Below are 17944 nucleotides of genomic sequence, written 5' to 3' on the forward strand. Positions count from 1 at the left end.
AAGTAGCATTTCTAAGACTGATGTAGTTTTGTCTGTTAGTCAAACATAGTTTTTCTGGTTACTAATCTAACATAAGTAATGCTGAAAAATAGCACAGGTGTTTTGCTGTGGACAGCAGTTGCATGTAAAAATGCATGTGAAATTTGCATGTAAATTTGAACAATTTTGAGCAATAATAACATGTATAATGTTAATTAGCAGTAATTGATATTCTGAAGAACCTAGAGCTTTCTGAAGAAACAAATCTATATTTTTCAGCTTTCTGTAAGCCATTTATTGTATTTTCTTTATTGGTTGGTATTAGTGCTTAAAACTACTGGCTTATTTCAGAGTCATTTTTTGAACTGAATAATTTTTTAACATTTTAGAATTGTGCCATAAACTTCAATCTTAACTGCACTTAAAAAAAGTAGAACACCTGTGATTGCTTGCAGAGCTTTTCTCTGTGTGTGTGTGTGTGAGAGAGGGAGAGATGCATGTTCATATAAGTATAAATTACCTTTCTGCATAGAAAATATTTGAAGACTTGCTGTAAGATTGCACCTTTTTCAGTAAAGAATAAAAACAGCCTGGAAAAAAACCCCTATACCAAGCTAAACCTTGCATTCTGCAGGGTGGATTTGTAGGCTGTTCACATTTCCTTGTGTGCACAGAGTGCTCGCTGACACGCAGGAAATGGGAATGCAAAGTGAGCAGACTATGGGAGAGAGGTGCAGAGCAGAAACTTGCATTTTGCTCCATATTTATGTTGGCCATTACTTGCAATTTGCCTTATTTAAATTCATTAATCATTAGACTCTGGAGATATTTTGACTTTCTTTGTGTTAACCTTTCATATCAGTATGAGGATAGCCATACCATGTCTGACTAAAAGTCGATCTAGGCCCAGTATCTGGTCCTCAGCAGACCAGAGGTGGATGCTGGGGGAAAGGAATATGAACAGAACAAGTGTGTAGTAGTGCTTATGCAGGATACTGGATCCCCAGTCTCCTATGACTTGTGCCTCAGGAAACTACAGAAGCATCAGTGGTGTCTTTACATGGTGTCTTCATCTCCTTCATAGGCTCTCTGCAGCCTTTCTCCTACCTTAAATCAGTCCTGCCAACAGAAACCTGCAGTGCTTATCCAAACAGGTGACTCAGTAGAGCTATTCTTACAAGATACTTAAAATGCTCCTATTGATAATAGGCCAGCAGGCCAGCTGTATTGCATTTGTTTCTAACATGTTTCAGGCATATAACCAGAAGAGGGAGCAAAACTGCCACATTTTAAAAACATATAAAATTATATGAAACAAACAAAAAAATCCTCCCCCTACTGCAAACAGTCCTGGAAAAAAACCTTGATAGTGGCTTAAAAATAATATATTTACTTTGTGATATTTAAATATACTTTACTAAATATTGACATACAGATATTTAACGTACCATTAACTGACTGTATTTTTCTTCTGACTAATCTGGTGCATTTAAGTTTTTCTGGTGCTTCTTCATGTTTTACAACTCTATTATATTTATAAAAGGAGCAACATGATACTTTTATTTTTAGCTAAAAGTAGGCTGTGACTGTACTAAGCGATATTGCAAAAAGTACTCTCTGTGACCTTGCTTGACTGCATCTACAATTTTCTTTAAAATAAACAATAGAATATTCAAATCAATATATTCCCCATATAGTGGTATCCACTAGTAAAACATTTTAAAAGTGAGCTTAAAACAGAATTGATGGACTTGCAGCTAGGGAATATGATGAGAAGAGACTGCTGCTGGACTAGGCTTGTTAAGTGATTTACAGCTACAAATAATTAATGTAGCCTTGAAGTCAATTTGAAGAAAACATTTCTGGAGTAAAGGAATAACCTACAGTTCAGTATCATTTTTGCTACGCTAGTAATGATAATATGAAATGCAGATATGTGGCAATATTTTTTTATTGTCTACCTAATGACTTCCATTAACGTTCTAATGTATTCCCACTGCAGCCCCAGGGAATGAAACCCAGGGTTTGGTTTTTTTTTCTCTTTTGCAGAATGTGTTGTTCAGTAAGGAAGATAAAATCAAAACAATAAATAATTAAGATATGTCAGAATTTTTATTGGAAAGCTGTATTAGTTAAAACCATGGTATAAGTAATGCTTGCATAGCCATATTAGAACAAAACTTTATTAATTTTAAAATGATATTAATGTATCCTGGCATTCATTTGTTGATTTGGCACAAATTTGGAAACTACTTTCATGTGAAGAAGAGGGTGGGGACGTGGGGGGTTGTGCGCATGTGCACGCGTGCATGCACAGTTTGTCTTGCTCATAAAAGGCACAAGGGAGAGGTGCTGTCCCTGCCTTTATACTGTCCACACTTTGCCAGCATTTAGGACAATGCTCTAAGATGCAAGACCCATTTCACTTCTTGGAGGAAGCATGTCTCAGATGAATGCCTTGAGCTTTAATTTATAGAATCATTCTTTAAAATAATCTTCCAGTGTATGGAGGAAAAAATGTAAATCAGCTGTTACTGTGTCAAAAGAGGGAACTAAAAAATGGTGTCCTGAGATTTGCTGTAGATTGTTACCTGGAGAGACAGGAGGTTTCACTCTAAATTTGTCAGAAAGACTATGTGTGGTGGTGTTTGTTTTCAGATATTGGGCGAGTCTAGTTCCTGTTACAGCAGGGTAGGGAACATCAGGGCTGTTTTACTGAGGCATCTGGAGGTTTCTCCGATGTAGGAGCAGCAGCAGTCTGGCATAAAGCCTTCATCGCTAGCTTTGTGTCACTTGGAGCTGGCCTTGATGCCATTAGCGGCATGCTGGTGGTGCAAGGTGGGACTGGATTCATTCCAGTTATAATATAGTATGTCTTGGACAATTCATGTATCATGACTTGAAGCCATTTGCTTTCCCCTAGTAGAGGTTTGACACAACTGAGAATATTTCTCTCTGTGTGAACTCTTGAGACTGATGGCTTTTTTTTTTTTTTAAATTTTCTTAGGGACTTTGTTTTGTAAATTAAAACTTGTATAACATGAATTTAGCTTTTTCTATGTCTTTAATTCTTCTTCTTGTATTCTTAATGCATAAGTTAAAGATCTCAAGTGTCTGGTTCAAACCAGAGTTACTGAGCTTTTGACAGTTTTATCACACAGTCCTAATGGCTTGTTATTGTGCTGCTTTGTGTTTAAGAAGCACTATCCAAATCCACTTTTGACTCATTTTTACAGTAGTTGTCACTATACATTATTAAGTACATCATTCCCTTCTGAGCATTCATCTTATAAAATTAAAAATAGAAGTTCTGAGGATTTTTCATTTGCAGGAAATGATGACTAAATTAAGTATGTCCTAATGAAAAAGTGAAGATTTTATGATAACCTAATTAAAAGTCTAAAACTAGAAATGTACTGATAAAAATTGGTTCACAGAAATTTTAGGTGCTGAAAAGAATATAAAAGCTGAGTGGATTTAATAAAAAAGACATTCAAATAAAAGAGAAAGTATATAAAAATGTTTCAAGCAAAGGGTAATTATGAAAAGGGCTATTACTGTCTCCCTGTAGTGTGGAGAAAAGAAAGGAGGGGAGGTAGTATTTGCATAAGAAAACCCCATTCTTAGCATCTGGTATTTTGCTGCATCATCTTGTACTTCTGCAGTTTGCTGCATCATTCCAGTTCAGCTGCAACATTCCTGGTGCTAAGTTGGCAAGTTTAGAAATTCAGAAAAGCTGGACATATGCAACTATTCTTATCATATATTATTTCCATATTTTTAATATTTTTCATATTGAATATTCTAAACAAAAATGTAAGAAATGCTGAGGTTGTACTTAACACTTGAGGTACTGGAGTGCACCACCCCCCTCTCCCAGGCAGCACAAGTATCATTCTCAGGAGGGAAAGGCACACAACCAAGTGTCATCCTGACGTGCAGTGGGGAGGGCCCAGCTACATAATTCACTGTGGTGGGCAGTGCCCAGGGGGTAGGTGCAACAACTGCATCTAATAAAACATCTAAAGATTGTACCTTTCATATTGATGGGAAGAATCTGGATCGTGCACCTGTCAAATCCTTCTAGCCCCAAAGGTGCATCAGATAATGAAAATATTCTGACTCAAAAATCTCATATTTTATATAATCTATATAAGGTCTTTTTGTATAAATATTCAATAATTTTACACCTTTCTTTATACATAAGTCAAAACTGATTCTCGCTTACTTACTAGTTCTGTTCCCCATCAGAAAGCTCTCATTTAACAACATATTTTCTTAGCTTTGAAGAGCATAGAGATGGAAATGGAATTAGAAAAGAGAGAAGATAAGGTTAAATGTTGGAGTAAATCTAATGGATGTATCTATTTTTATTTCTCAGTTGAAATAATAACCATTACTAGCCAAACTCTTACAATGTTCTAGAAGTCAATGAAGCTTTTCACCTGATCTGGAGTACCTCCAATCTGTGTATACTCAATCTAAGAGTTATACTTAACTAATGATAAAATTAAGCAGCCATTTGAATTTAATGCTAACATGCCATAAGAATAACTACAGCTATAGAAGGATGGTCATTGGAACCTTTTCTGAAAGTGTTTACCTGGTCATACTATCACTTTTAGTATAAACATTTTAAAATAGCCTGTCTTGCTTTTTATAATAGTTTTTTTTTTTTCTTTTTTAAGGTTAACACATGGCAAAAATATTTATTCAAAAAGTTAGATTTTTACTTGATATTTATTTCATCATGCTTGTCAATTCAAGTGTTATTACAGAAGCACTTCTAGAGTGCTCCCAAGTGGCTTAAGTGTTTTCTAGATACCTGTCAAAAAATTAGCAAGGCTTAGGAAAGCCTTTCTTTTGGTAGGGCACTTTGGTGTGAAAAATTATTTTGGTGACTGAGCAACTACAGTTTTTAGGTTCAGAACTGAATCAGGAGTTCTGAGAAACAGCTCTGACCAAGTTGGCCCTGTCTTCTAAAACTGCCATAAAGCTAGCATGGAAATCACTCCGGGCTTCCTGGTATTCTTCAGTATTTAGACTGTCCATTATATATACCAACAAAATCCTGTGTTTCAGATTACTGTCTGTCTACTTTTCATATTATTCTAAGTATTTCCACTGTTTGACCTAAATGATTGTCTAATGTTGTTTTTTCCTAGCAGTGACTATTCCTTAAATTCAGAGGTAGTTTTACTAAGGTTATTAAATTTTTTTGTGTGTTAGTTAAAAAGACACTTCTGGACTCATCCAAGAAAAAGGAAGCATAGATAGCATCAGTAAATATTTTATTGCTAAAAGTGTATTTTCATAGAGAAAAAGAATCACATTTTTGTTAGGAAGAGACATAATAAAATTTTATTTCCTTTTCTTATTTCTTATTACTTATTTCTTATTTCTCATTACTAAATTTCTTATTTAGTACTTGGTACTTTAAAGATGACCATTTCTGTTTCAGCATGCATGTCTGTGGTGTCATGAAATCATTATATTGACAATTTTATTGATGTATTACTTGAAGCCTACAACTTCATCATTTTTAAAAATCAAAGCCAAATTTTATAGGACAGCAGCCCGTCATATAGAACAACAGCAGCCACAGATAAGAAGGCTGCAGGATGTCTAAAGATAATATTTTTACATGTTTACATTTTGAATACCAGATAACCATCAGTCTCATTTAAAAAGAAAAACAAAAGTCATAGGCTAAAACCACTTTATGTCAATTTATTTTGAATCTATAAGATTGAAAATGTGTTCCATATCTATCGTATTCTTCTCCATCCCTGGCTATTTCTGTGACCATAGAAGTGGTTATATCTGTGGGCAAAGGCTGTGAGGAACTTTGTGCTTTGTGAGATCAGCAAAATAAGCAGATTTTTAACAGCCTAAAGCAAAAATGGAGTTCACGGTATTGAATCTGTCTAGTTAATTGTTCTAGATTTGGTTTTGGCAAGAGATACCAAAAGGTTTAAAACCTATACTGTTATGCTAACCACACAGTTTAATTGTCAGAAGATGGAGAATTAATGTGTAAACCAAAAAATATCTGACAACCTCAGAAAGTCTTGCAAGTCTAGAGAGTGGAGTCTCTGTAGGAGGGTGTATGTGCTCCTATTCATAGCTCTTTTCTGAGTGCTTAGGTCAGAAATGCCAGTTTCAGGGTATAGGATCCATAATTAGCAAGAGAGTTTTTATTGAGTAACTTTATCTGCCTAAAATAAAAATTGAATTTAATTAAATCCCAGATTTAGAAAGTAAATCCAACCTAGTTTTGGCTTAACAATACTTTGTCAGTTTAAACTAAACATACATGATTGCTGGTTCAATTTTGGTTTGTTTGTTTGTTTGTTTGAATTACAGCTTTGCAAAGACTTTTTTACCAAAATATTTTTAACTTCCTTTTTAATTTACAGAAACACAAACATATTGTAAGAAGTTATAAAATATAGAGTACTAGCTTTTAAAAATGGAAGAAATTATTGTGTACATAACCTCCTGGTTTTTTATTTCAGTTGTTAAATATCAAAGAGAGTAGAATATTTGACAAATTACATAGATACTAACTTTTGTATAGTATGTTCTGTTCTGTGTTTAAGATGTTTACTAATTCTATCTACCACAGGCCTCTAAATTAAAGAACTAATCTAAATTTTTGACATGTTAATGATAGTACATTTGTTTAGATCAAGTTGTCCCAAATGATATTAGGTGTCTTATAATGTAAGTTACATAATATTTCTGATTTTTTTTTTGGTTTATGCTAGAAGTTACATGGGAGGACCAGCAGAAAAAGGTGAATGGTACAATAACTGATGACAAACCATTGCCGAAAAAGAAACACCATTCTGAGCCAGGTTTGTCAGGGTTTGGAAAACCACATGAAAGCATGAGACTATAAAAACACATTTCATGCTTTTGTAATGCGTGTGTGCTTGATGTACCTTATTTTTTTTCACTTTCGTGTGAAATTTTTAGTATGTAGAGACTATTTAGATTACATAGTTCTGTTTTAGAATAGCCAAAATAGATCTGCTTTTGTAAACAATTGTGTTAGAATGCACTTGCATTAGAAAAGTGTTCTGGCACAATATTAGACATAGTTTGCTTTTTAGTTTTGAATATTGTTACGATTTATCTATGTGTGCAAGCCTCAGGAATCCAAGTATGAGTTATGCTGATTCTTTTTTAGTTGACCAAACCAATGTATCTACTGCATGTATGGTGGGAAAGTCTTCTAAAATACTTGAATCTGAAACCTTCTTGCAACATGACACATGGCAGAACCAGTGTTCTGATGTAATTTTTTTATACAAGCTGCATTTTATATCTCCATATGGCTGGAGTTCTCAAATCGAAGAGAACTCTTCCTTCCTCTGACTTGTACATGAATGGATTTCTTCTGAAACTAAAAACTATCACAAACTTTCTTCCACCCCAAACATAAAATGCAATTGTTTGACTCTATCTTCATTCCTGCAAATGCATAGCAATAAAAAGTAAACCTAGTAATAATCATGATGATAATGCTGATGATAATAATAGTATTGTTCTCTCCTCTGAATCAGACAATAAAAGGTCCCGATCACATTAATTTATGCACTTGCAAAAGGCACTGGGATATTATGGTGATAAGCACACTGTAGGAGTAGAGTAGAAAAAAAGAAAAGAGAAGAAAAGAAAAAAGAAAATGAAAAAGAAAAGAAAAGAAAAGAAAAGAAAAGAAAAGAAAAGAAAAGAAAAGAAAAGAAAAGAAAAGAAAAGAAAAGAAAAGAAAAGAAAAGAAAGAAAAGAAAAGAAAAGAAAAGAAAAGAAAAGAAAAGAAAAGAAGAAAAGAAGAAAAGAGAAAAGAAATCTTTAGATTGTGGGTTTAATTCTGTATTTAAAGGTTGATCCACATCTACTCAAGTGAACAGGAATTTTTCAGTTCCAAGAATACTCAAGCTCAATTTTGGGCTGCAAATCTCTCTCTATTGGCCATATTAGTTGTCTCACCTGATAACAACACTTTTCCCAGTCACAAGTTTAAGTTTACAAGATTGGCCAGTTGTGCCACCTCCTAAATCTTGTTTTTAGGCCCACCTACATGCTGATCATTTCCAAGTTGTTTGTTGAAGCTCAAATATTGTACAGGTGAAAGTGCAAGACTCAGAACTGAAGAAAAGCAGCAAAATCTGGATTGACTTTGTAACCTAGGAATTAGAGAACCCAGCTGCAAAAGGCCAGACCTGCAGTTGCATTTTCTCTTCCCTGACTTAGTGCATCAGAGGACGTTACAGCATAAAACAAGTACTGCATATAAGTCAGGATCAGGACGTACTGTATCTTTTCCAGCTGAGCGATTTAACTATTGCATGGCAGATTCAAAATACAGTGTCTACAGATCTTTACTCTTACATTTCCAGGGCAAGTTCTACAGAATAATGCCTCTGCCCAGACTTTCCCCTTACCTAGTAGCTACTTAAGAACATTATCTCCATATCCCAGCTGAGGTGGGCTTAGAACTGTGGCCTAGGCAGATGGCACATTCATAGTTATTAGCAATACTTGTTTAGAGCCATCTTCCCCAATTTTTAGAAACGGGAGCCATATTGTGTTAGATGGCTGCTCTTGGGGCATTCGAGATTGTGGAACATGTGAAATCTTGTACTTCTAAGATGGAAAAAACAGGTAGAAGAATAGAAATCAGAAACAAATATGGACATTAAAAAGTTGTCACTTTAGAAGTGTTTTGTATATTAAAACAATATTTATAGGATTTTTATCTGTTTTTCCTTCTGGAACAGTACTGCTGATCTCCAGTGCTTCAGGGAATACACAGAATTGGTTTGGAAAGCAAGTTGCGATTGCCAAAGTCTAGAATAGATGCAAAGTTGTGTAAAAGTTGTGTTCTGTGCTCTACAGCCCTAGGTATTTCTGTGAGGGGTGGTGCCTGCTAAGAGTATAAATTCTGCTCTGATTTACATTATCAGTAATATCTTGCATGATATGTTCACATGGGACAATGGTATGTGAGACAGAAACATCTGAGGTGGTTCTGAACACGCTATAATGGGCAGCAAATAGTGAATACCTATATTCCTAGGATGCTTTTCCAAACCGATTCTGTTTGTCAAAAAGCCCTGTGTACTAATGTGGCAGAAGCAGAGGAGTACCAGTGTAGCAGAGCAATGCAGCTTCCAGGAGCTGCATTATCTGCTATGCGTGGCACACTACTGTCCCCTATAGACATCCCTATAGCATTACAAGCACTTAGTTCATTTCAAGGCAGCAGTCAGGACATCTGGAAGGAGGTGCCATAACGCTGTGCTCACCCCTGGATGTTGAGATATATTGTATATGTGACCACGATCTACCAGTGATGTAGCCTGATGGAATCTGCCTAAGAAACCTTCAAATTCCTTGAAGCTTTCCAATATGGGATTTACCCTCTGTGCAGGACTGTGCTTTCTTTCATCTGAGAATGCTTTAAATGTTCTGTTGGCACAGAAAACAGCCAGGTGATACTAATACAGCTTAGTCCCTGGCTGTAGTTGGCAGTCTGCAGAGAGAAGCAAGGAGGAATACGCGAACCTCATACGGCTGTTGCTCTGTTTTGATTGCCTTTTCATATAAAGCTTTTTCTGCTATAGTCTGTTATGAAAGCTTGTCCCATTTTTAAGTTCAGTTTGTCTGTTAAGAATTTAACCTGAGCAGTCACATGGAAATAGACATGGCAGTATTATAGCTAAGAAAATATGTGAGAAAAAATAGGTATTGATTACATAAATACCTTGAGTGAAGAACTGAGATTGTGAGAAAATTGTATATAAAAACATAGATAATAAAACCACTCCAAAAAGTAATGGTAATACTGTATCATGTGAAGCATTAATATTCAAGAAATATGCATAACTAGAAATGACATCAGCAAATGTGTTGGAGGACAATTAAAAGTCATTAAATAAAGTATTAAAATAGTTCTAGGTTTCAGGCTTCTCAATAGGAGATGCTGATAAAATTCCTTTTCCTGAATATCAGAAATCAACAGGTTTTCTTAACAGTGCCTGTAATCTTTAAGTTCTGAGGCAATTTGCAAAACTATTGTTCCGTATACTACAAAGAGTCAATTGTATTTATGCAAAGATTTTGAAGATTGGAATGGTAAAATTGCAGAATCATAAGCATAGCATCAAAATTGAAGCCATGTCTTGAATGTGTGTGCCCTTCCTTTAGCTGATGTCAGCACTCTGTCAGAGAACACTGTGATTTCAGGATACCACCGAATCAAAGAGCATGTGGAATTATTATTTGTTCCTATCTAATGTTACTAAACATTTCTACTTTCAGCACCCCGGTCTCTGAGCTGTGATAGATGGCATATGGAAGAAAGTGAATAAAGCTCTAGTCGTCTGATCACATTTATTTGATCAGTGAAGAAAAGCACAGCATGCAAACATTTTCGCAAGGTTTTGCATTTTTATATGTGAGGCCTTAAGAGAAGTTAGAAAAGAAGTAGTCTGTGGGTAGGCACTGTGTCCTGTACTGATAGAGATAAGGTTAGTCAAGTTACTGTTTTTCTTAAAAAGCCATTATTTTCATCTAGGATCATCACTAGTCTCTCTTGAACCCATCAGGGCTATTTAAAGGGAGAAAGCACATAATTTATGGTACCAAGGCAGTGATACTAATTTCTGTTTTCTGTCAACTGTTTTTGAAGTGTTCAGCCTCACTATCCAAGGTTTTGGAAGCAAATGCAGTCTAGCAAACTGTGTCTCCATCCAGAGATGATACAGGTAATGCAGAAACTACCTTAATGAGATAGCAAAGTAAACACTATTGTTTTTCCTACTTGGAGACAGTAGATTTGATGGTTATTATCTGGAAACCATCCTGTAATGGTCCATTATCATTGTCTGTTGAGAAGGTTGCAGTGTCATCAAATATCCAACCTTTGCCACAGACACTTCTAATGTCTAAGCAACAGCTGAAGAACAGAACCATGAGAAATTGACCAAGAGGAGACAGAATAGTTGAAATGGATTTATACGTCTCAGAATGGAATGAAGTAAAAATGGAGTGCCCTTGTAATTAATTGGAGGAAGGCTGTATTTCTTTAATATAGTACTAAAGGGTTCTGCACTTCAGCCACAACAACCCCCAGCAGCGCTACAGGCTTGGGGAGGAGTGGCTGGAGAGCTGCCAGTCAGAGAGGGACCTGGGGGTGTTGATTGACAGCGGGCTGAACATGAGCCAGCAGTGTGCCCAGGTGGCCATGAAGGCTAATGGCATCCTGGCTTGTGTCAGAAATAGCATGGCCAGCAGGGACAGGGAAGTGATCTTACCCCTGTACTCGGCACTGGTGAGGCCGCACCTCGATTCCTGTGTTCAGTTTTGGGCCCCTCACTACAAAAAGGACATTGAATTACTCGAGCGTGTCCAGAGAAGGGCAACGAAGCTGGTGAAGGGTCTGGAGCACATGTCGTACGAGGAGCGGCTGAGGGAACTGGGGTTGTTTAGTGTGGAGAAGAGGAGGCTGAGGGGAGACCTCATCGCCCTCTACAACTACCTGAAAGGAGGTTGCAGAGAGCTGGGGATGAGTCTCTTTAATGAAGTAATAAGTGATAGGACAAGAGGTAATGGCCTCAAGTTGTGCCAGGGAAGGTTTAGACTGGATATTAGGTTGTTAGGTGTTGGAATGGGCTCCCCAGGGAGGTGGTGGAGTCCCTGTGCCTGGTGTGTCGGGTTGACATAGCGCTGAGGGATATGGTGTAGTTGGGATCTGTCAATGTTAGGTTAATGGTTGGACTAGATGATCTTCAAGGTCTTTTCCAACCTAGATGATTCTGTAAAGTTCTAGAGGAATCATAATGGTAGGTTAAACATATCAGAAAATACAAAGGTAATGCATGCTTACAAATGGCAAGTCTAAATATATAGAATGGCTTTCAGTTTGAAGGGAATCATGGCTTGCTTTATTCATGGAACATTTATGTCTCTGTCCTGGGTGGAAGTATTCCTTGACTGTACATAGACAAAGCCTTTCAGAAATAATTTTAATGTGACTATAATTTGTAGTTTATCTATTGGCATGGAATCAGCTGAAGTATTAAAACAGTAGTCAAAAATAATTCAAAACAAAGTGGTGGTTATTTTAAAAGAAGTTTGTAGTCAGAATTGAAAGTATGTTAGATAGGAAGTTATAAAAAGGGAGATAGGTTCAGAAATGGGGAAGGAATGAGGCTGGAAAAAGCAAAGTAATGACAGGACACACACACAAAGAGGAGAACACACTGGTACTTCATATAAAGGACATCATGAGCATTAGATAAATCAAAAATTATGGTTAAAGAAAGCAGCTGGTATAAAACTGCTGGCTTGTGAAAAGGAGAGGAGCAGAATGGAGTCATGGACTAGTTTATAATTGCTGAAGAGAAAAAGTGACTGAGCAGCAGAACAGTTTTCAAAAGAAATGGCTTGAGAAAGGGAAGAAGAAAAAGTCCATGGCCTTGATGCAAGTTTCAGTGTGCTGTGGAAAGCCTCAGGAAGAAGGTACAGAAAAGGATCTCATGAGGGTGCTGTGGAATCTGAAAATCAGTGAAGTGGATAAAATTTACAAAAAGAGCTGCATGTTGAATCTATGAGGATCTTTTAACCTGTGACAAGTGAGAAGTAGTGTAGGTTGAATATGTCATGACTAATTGTTTTCTTGAAAGAAATCACTGTTTGCCCACTTCCCAAGGACTCTTGAAATTAATAAATGGTGTATTTAAAACAGATAGTCCTCTCACGTATTTGCTTATTTTAAAATCTGCTTTCATTTTTTTCCTATGCCACTTTGAAAGACAATATGCCTAGTCTGTACCAAAGTAACAAAGAATTGGAATCAAGAGAGAAGAGGGGACTCTGTGGATGGGAATTGCAGTCCCAGTGTGAGTAGGGCACAGATGTAGTCAAGCATTGCACTTCAGTGTCCTAGCCAAATTGCATTAATTCAGGGTATAATTGTAATTTATGGTGGATCACATATAGTGAGGTGGCCTGAAAATGTCTAACAAACCACACACCTTTTTTTATATATCCTTTTACTGCTTTTCTGTGTTTTGGAAACTATCCCTGCAGTCCTAGCTATGTGATCTCCTGGACAATCTGATTCTGTAGGTGGTGAAACTTCTTGACATCAGTAGGATGAGGATAGATTTAGTATAGGGAGATATCTGATACAGGATAGCTCATCTATCCTTTATTGACAATAGAGGATGTATCTATGCTGTTTGCTATCTTTTCTGAAGTAGTATTGATGTTTGGCTGCCTAAATCACCTAACTTATTAGTGAGGTTTATTATCTTTTCGGGATTTATGATATTTCAAATCCAATGTGTAACTAGTGCTTTAGTATTTGGAAATGTTACTATTTTGTCTATTTCCCCTTATAATGTGAACTTAACTCAGAGAAACAAAATCATAAAAGCTCTCTCTCTGAATTCCTCATTTAGTTTATCTCTTGAGACTTATGAAAAAGTAATGCAGTCTACATGGTTTTGTTTGATTTATAGAGTTCATTCTACTGAGGATATTTAAGATTTCTTCTTGTACGTTATTTTCTACCTTCTTCTCTATTACCCTTACATTTGGGTAGGAATAACCCACATTTTCTATATTCTTACTGTTTTTATCTAGTGTATATTATATATATTATATTATGTAATTGCAAAATTAAATGTATTGCTTCTGTCTTCCCTGTATTTTCTTTATCCTAGTTATACCTCTGCTTATATTTTTGAAGTAAAATGTCAGCATCTATCCAGTATACAGCTGTGATTTTGTGTGTATAGATTTACACTTTAAGATAAAGAACTCATCTTTAAAGAGTAGTGAATTACCTCATCAAAAAAAAATCAGAAGTGCGGAGTAGGCTCTGTATCTACAGGAAGGGTAACTGGAAGATGTGGCTTAACGCTATTAAAGAAGATCAAGGAAAACTGATTTTATTCACACCTCAATGTAGTCAAATAGCTTTTCACTCTAAATCTTCTTTTAACAAATATTTCTGCTCTGAACTATTCTGCTATCTACTCTTCTTCTTTTATCTGTATCCTTAGCATTGCAGAGTTTGAATGGTGTCAGAGAACATCTTTTCTGGGAGTTAGATGCATTATGTCATTCTTCAGGTCTAATCACATCCAGACTAATGACATATCTATGGAACATACAGACTGCAGGGAACATTTCTATCTTAAAGTCTCCTTCATATTTTAAGATTATGTCTATTTGACTGTGCTCTCACGCATCTTATTTTGTGGCGTGTCCAGAAATGAGGCTTTCCAAATCTGAAAGTCACAGAAATTTCTAAGACCATGTATGAGGTGAAAGACCTTTGTTTTTAAGGAGAAGAGAAAACTGACATTAAGAAAAGCCTTGAGGAAAAAAAAAAAAAAAGAGTAATTAACTTATATCTCTTTGTCCTATGCTGCTTTCAGATTTCAGATGGACATGTTTACTGTGTAAGGTTTCAAGCACCGTTTTTTGAACACTAAGTTCCTAAAAGCTTCTCTTTAATAAGTGACAGTACTTACAATGGAAAGTTCTGTATCAAAGCATGATAAAATAGATGGTACTTATTTTGTTTTAATCAGACTTGTAATACAATACCTCGTTTTCATTTACTTTATAAGTTTATTCATTGGGAGTCTCATTTGTTTCTAAATCTGTGTATAATACCCTTATAGATACCACTTTTATACATCAAGATGAACAATTGATCCAAATAAATGCTAGTTCCACAACAAAGCAATAACTATACAAATGAAGACTGCCTATTGACATGATGTAAATTTAATAGAATTTTATTCCATGATTTTGTTCTCAGGTTTTAATGTATTTCTACCAACAAAGATCTATTTTAGTGGATTACAAGCTACAGAGCCACAGAATTTTCAACCTATTGTTTGGGATTTATGGCATGGCTTCTTAATCAGGAGGAGGTTGATTCACATAAGTGCTATTGTGTCTAAATTAATCGTTCTATTAGGACTTCCTTCTTATCATCATTAACTGAAAGAAGTTGGTGCATTGCCATGCCACAATTTCTACTAATTCATTAATATGTGCAACAATTAATACAAAAATATTGTATGCCATTTATCTCAAGAGATTAAATATCAGCTGAACAGGTATCTGCAATGAGAAGATACGTATTATCTTTTATTTTCCTCTCTGGCTTCTGTTAGAATTATTCTTCTAATATATTTGATCAGTAAAAAATTAAAACTGAAAAATATTTGTAATTAAAAGTTATTTTTGTTTGCCACTTTGATATGTAAATGTTTTTTTCATTACTTTGCATGAGGACTTCTTTAAAAATACAGTTTTTTAAAAGTATTGGTACATGTGACTGATATGCAGCCAAATACTGGTCATTTGGTTCTAAAATCTTTAAAGGGAGCTTCTCTGGTATTCTGTTGTGTCCATGCTAAGCCCCACTGACTCTACTAGAATGGCTTGCATTACCATACCAGGCATATTCCTAGTTTGGAAATAATGTGATTCCATCTTTTGAAAATTTCTTTAGAAGAATTTATCTTAGTGCAGTATATGTCTTAAAGCTATGCATTCTTTAGGCTATCAAAAATAATAAATGAAGTATAAAGGGGTCATGATAGAGACTTTCTAATAACTGATTTTGACATAGTAGAAGTGCTTGCTTCAGGGCTATAGATAAGTAATAGAAAACATTTTCAGAAAATTTTAAGTACTTTTGCTGGGTTTTGGTGGTGATAATAATGAATTATTTATTTAACAGTTATAGCAATTATAGCTACAGTATATTAATACAAGCTGTAATACACCAGGGGGGAGTAGATCTTTGTATTTGCTTATTTGTATTTCATCCTATGGATTCATTGTACATGCCCAGATAAAAAGATATTTATATGCCATTACTTCTTTTTAACATGTGAATGCATAGCATCCTTTGTCAAAACTGTCAGCTGCTATGCTTTCATGTTACCTGTCTCTCATATAACACTTATATGTGTTCATGCTGTAAGCAAATGTAATTGCCTAAAAATGCATTCTAAATATACATGTTAAAAGCTGCTTGTGTTTACAACAAAGTTTTGGTACAGTCTTGGCATTTGATAGTAGATGAAAATTATAACCTGCTGGCTATAGAATAAAATTGTTTACTATAGAACACAGTGGCTATCAAATAAAATTTAGTGTTGTCTTCCATTTAATTTTGTTGATTTATATTGCTTATTCTAATTTTGCATTTGTCAATGGTATCTTGATATTGACTGTAAAATGTGGATAAAATTATAGCATATTTTTGTGGTGTATGAACTTTTCTGGAATTCTTAATCTAACATCTGCAATGTTAGTGAATTATGAGCGATGTTTTGTGACTCATTAACAAACTACAAGTTGAAACTAGGTCAGCCCTTAGAGAGAGAGATAGATATATTTTATTTCTGATGATTTTTGGAAGAATGCATTTGTTCTGCTAGTGATGATAGCTTCACAGTTCTTTGTAAATATTATTTTTCAAGATGAATTCCTTCCATTCTTTTGCTATAAATAGATTTTCAGTACAGAGAATGACACTGTCCCTCAGATGTTCTCCATGTCTGAAATGGCAGTGTTTTTGAATGTGAAGTAATAAAGTAAGCAATGAGATAGTTCCTTTGGCATTTAACTTGCATGCATTTTCAGTAACTTAGACTCCTGTGAGATGAGAGTAACATTTGATTCTGAAAAAGTATCTGCTGAATTGACCATGAGAGTTAATAGCTATACATTATTTTTTCTCACGTTCTGTATTTTGGTCTTGAAAATATTGCCGTTGGGTGAGTGTTACAATAATGCAGTCCTTTCCAGAGTGTGTTATGTGGATTCTGAAATTCCTGAGCTTGTATATCCTTTTGAAAAAAATCTGTTTTCCCCTTTGGATATGCGAAGTTTGGTTCAGCATAAATTACAACAGTTTAATAGTTGAAAAATCTAATAATAGACTTCCCATTGGTGATAAACTGAATGTTCAATACTTAAAAGAGAAAAATAATGCTTGCGTTCAAGTAGATAACGTTCCAAAAAGTTGAACAGTCATGAACAAAAGTGTTTATGCTGGTTAACATACTTTTTACTATCCAGCTTTTTCTTCAGCTTCATTGCAAGGATTGACTTTGCTGTCAGTTATAACTTTTATTATTTTCTCAGGTCTTATACTAACCCTGTCTTTACTGTTCTTTTTCAACAACAGTAGTTTAACCTTTTCTTCCTCAGCTTTCTTTTTCCTTCTGGTGTCTCTGCTATTTTTTTCCCCATTTACTAACTCTGCTCTGCAGACTTCTCTCTAAAACAATTTTTGGCCCTTTCCCTCAGTGTCAGTTTTAACCTTCTGAATACATCCTCTCACGCCCATCTCCTTTGTCTATGTCTGTACATTACACGATGTGATCACAGAAGAAGCGGAATCATCAAGGAGAAGAAACTCAGGTCTGTCTCTTCTACTGCTTTTCTCTGTGTTATTTTTTTCATTTTACTTTTCCTATAGATTTTATCACAGCTCACCTCACATACTTTTCATTCTCTTCCCCCTCAATATATTTAAATATTGGAAAACTGTAAGAATTTAAGTTTAAGATGGTTATGTAATTTTTATTACCTATAAACTATGTACTACAAAAAGTGTTAAAAGGTAACTGATGACACAGGTACTATACCTTAAGACTAAACTGATTTGATTTCTGCCATATCAGTTCTTATTTCCCATCTCCATTATCTGTAAATTAGCCTTTAAGATTCCAACTAGCACATGAAAACAATCTATAATTTTTTTTTATCTTTGCATTTGAAAACTGCTACAAAAATTATGGAAATTCTGATATAACTAGTTATTTTTCACCCTGTGGAGGATATAATTTGGGAACTGAATAATTTTAGTAAGTTAAATGTCATACACTGAAATTTCAAACTTAGTTTC

The 17944-nt window shown here is 35.1% G+C and overlaps 1 protein-coding gene across 29 annotated transcripts in view; it reads left to right on the top strand.

The window, feature by feature from the left end:
* Positions 1-17944, top strand: part of RIMS2 (regulating synaptic membrane exocytosis 2) — a 500034-nt gene that overhangs the window by 368089 nt on the left and 114001 nt on the right. For 13 of the 29 annotated variants that reach the window (XM_074886130.1, XM_074886146.1, XM_074886191.1 and 10 more), the window contains one exon: positions 17425-17457. The exons of 6 other annotated variants lie outside the window; for them this stretch is intronic. In XM_074886130.1, coding sequence (XP_074742231.1) covers positions 17425-17457 — 33 coding nt within the window. Of the gene's footprint in view, positions 1-6749; positions 6840-17424; positions 17458-17944 lie in introns of those variants that run through there. 10 more of the 29 variants (XM_074886104.1, XM_074886094.1, XM_074886112.1 and 7 more) reach the window with 2 other exon arrangements.

Source organism: Strix uralensis, chromosome 1 (genome assembly GCF_047716275.1).
Source record: "Strix uralensis isolate ZFMK-TIS-50842 chromosome 1, bStrUra1, whole genome shotgun sequence".
NCBI lineage: Eukaryota > Metazoa > Chordata > Aves > Strigiformes > Strigidae > Strix > Strix uralensis.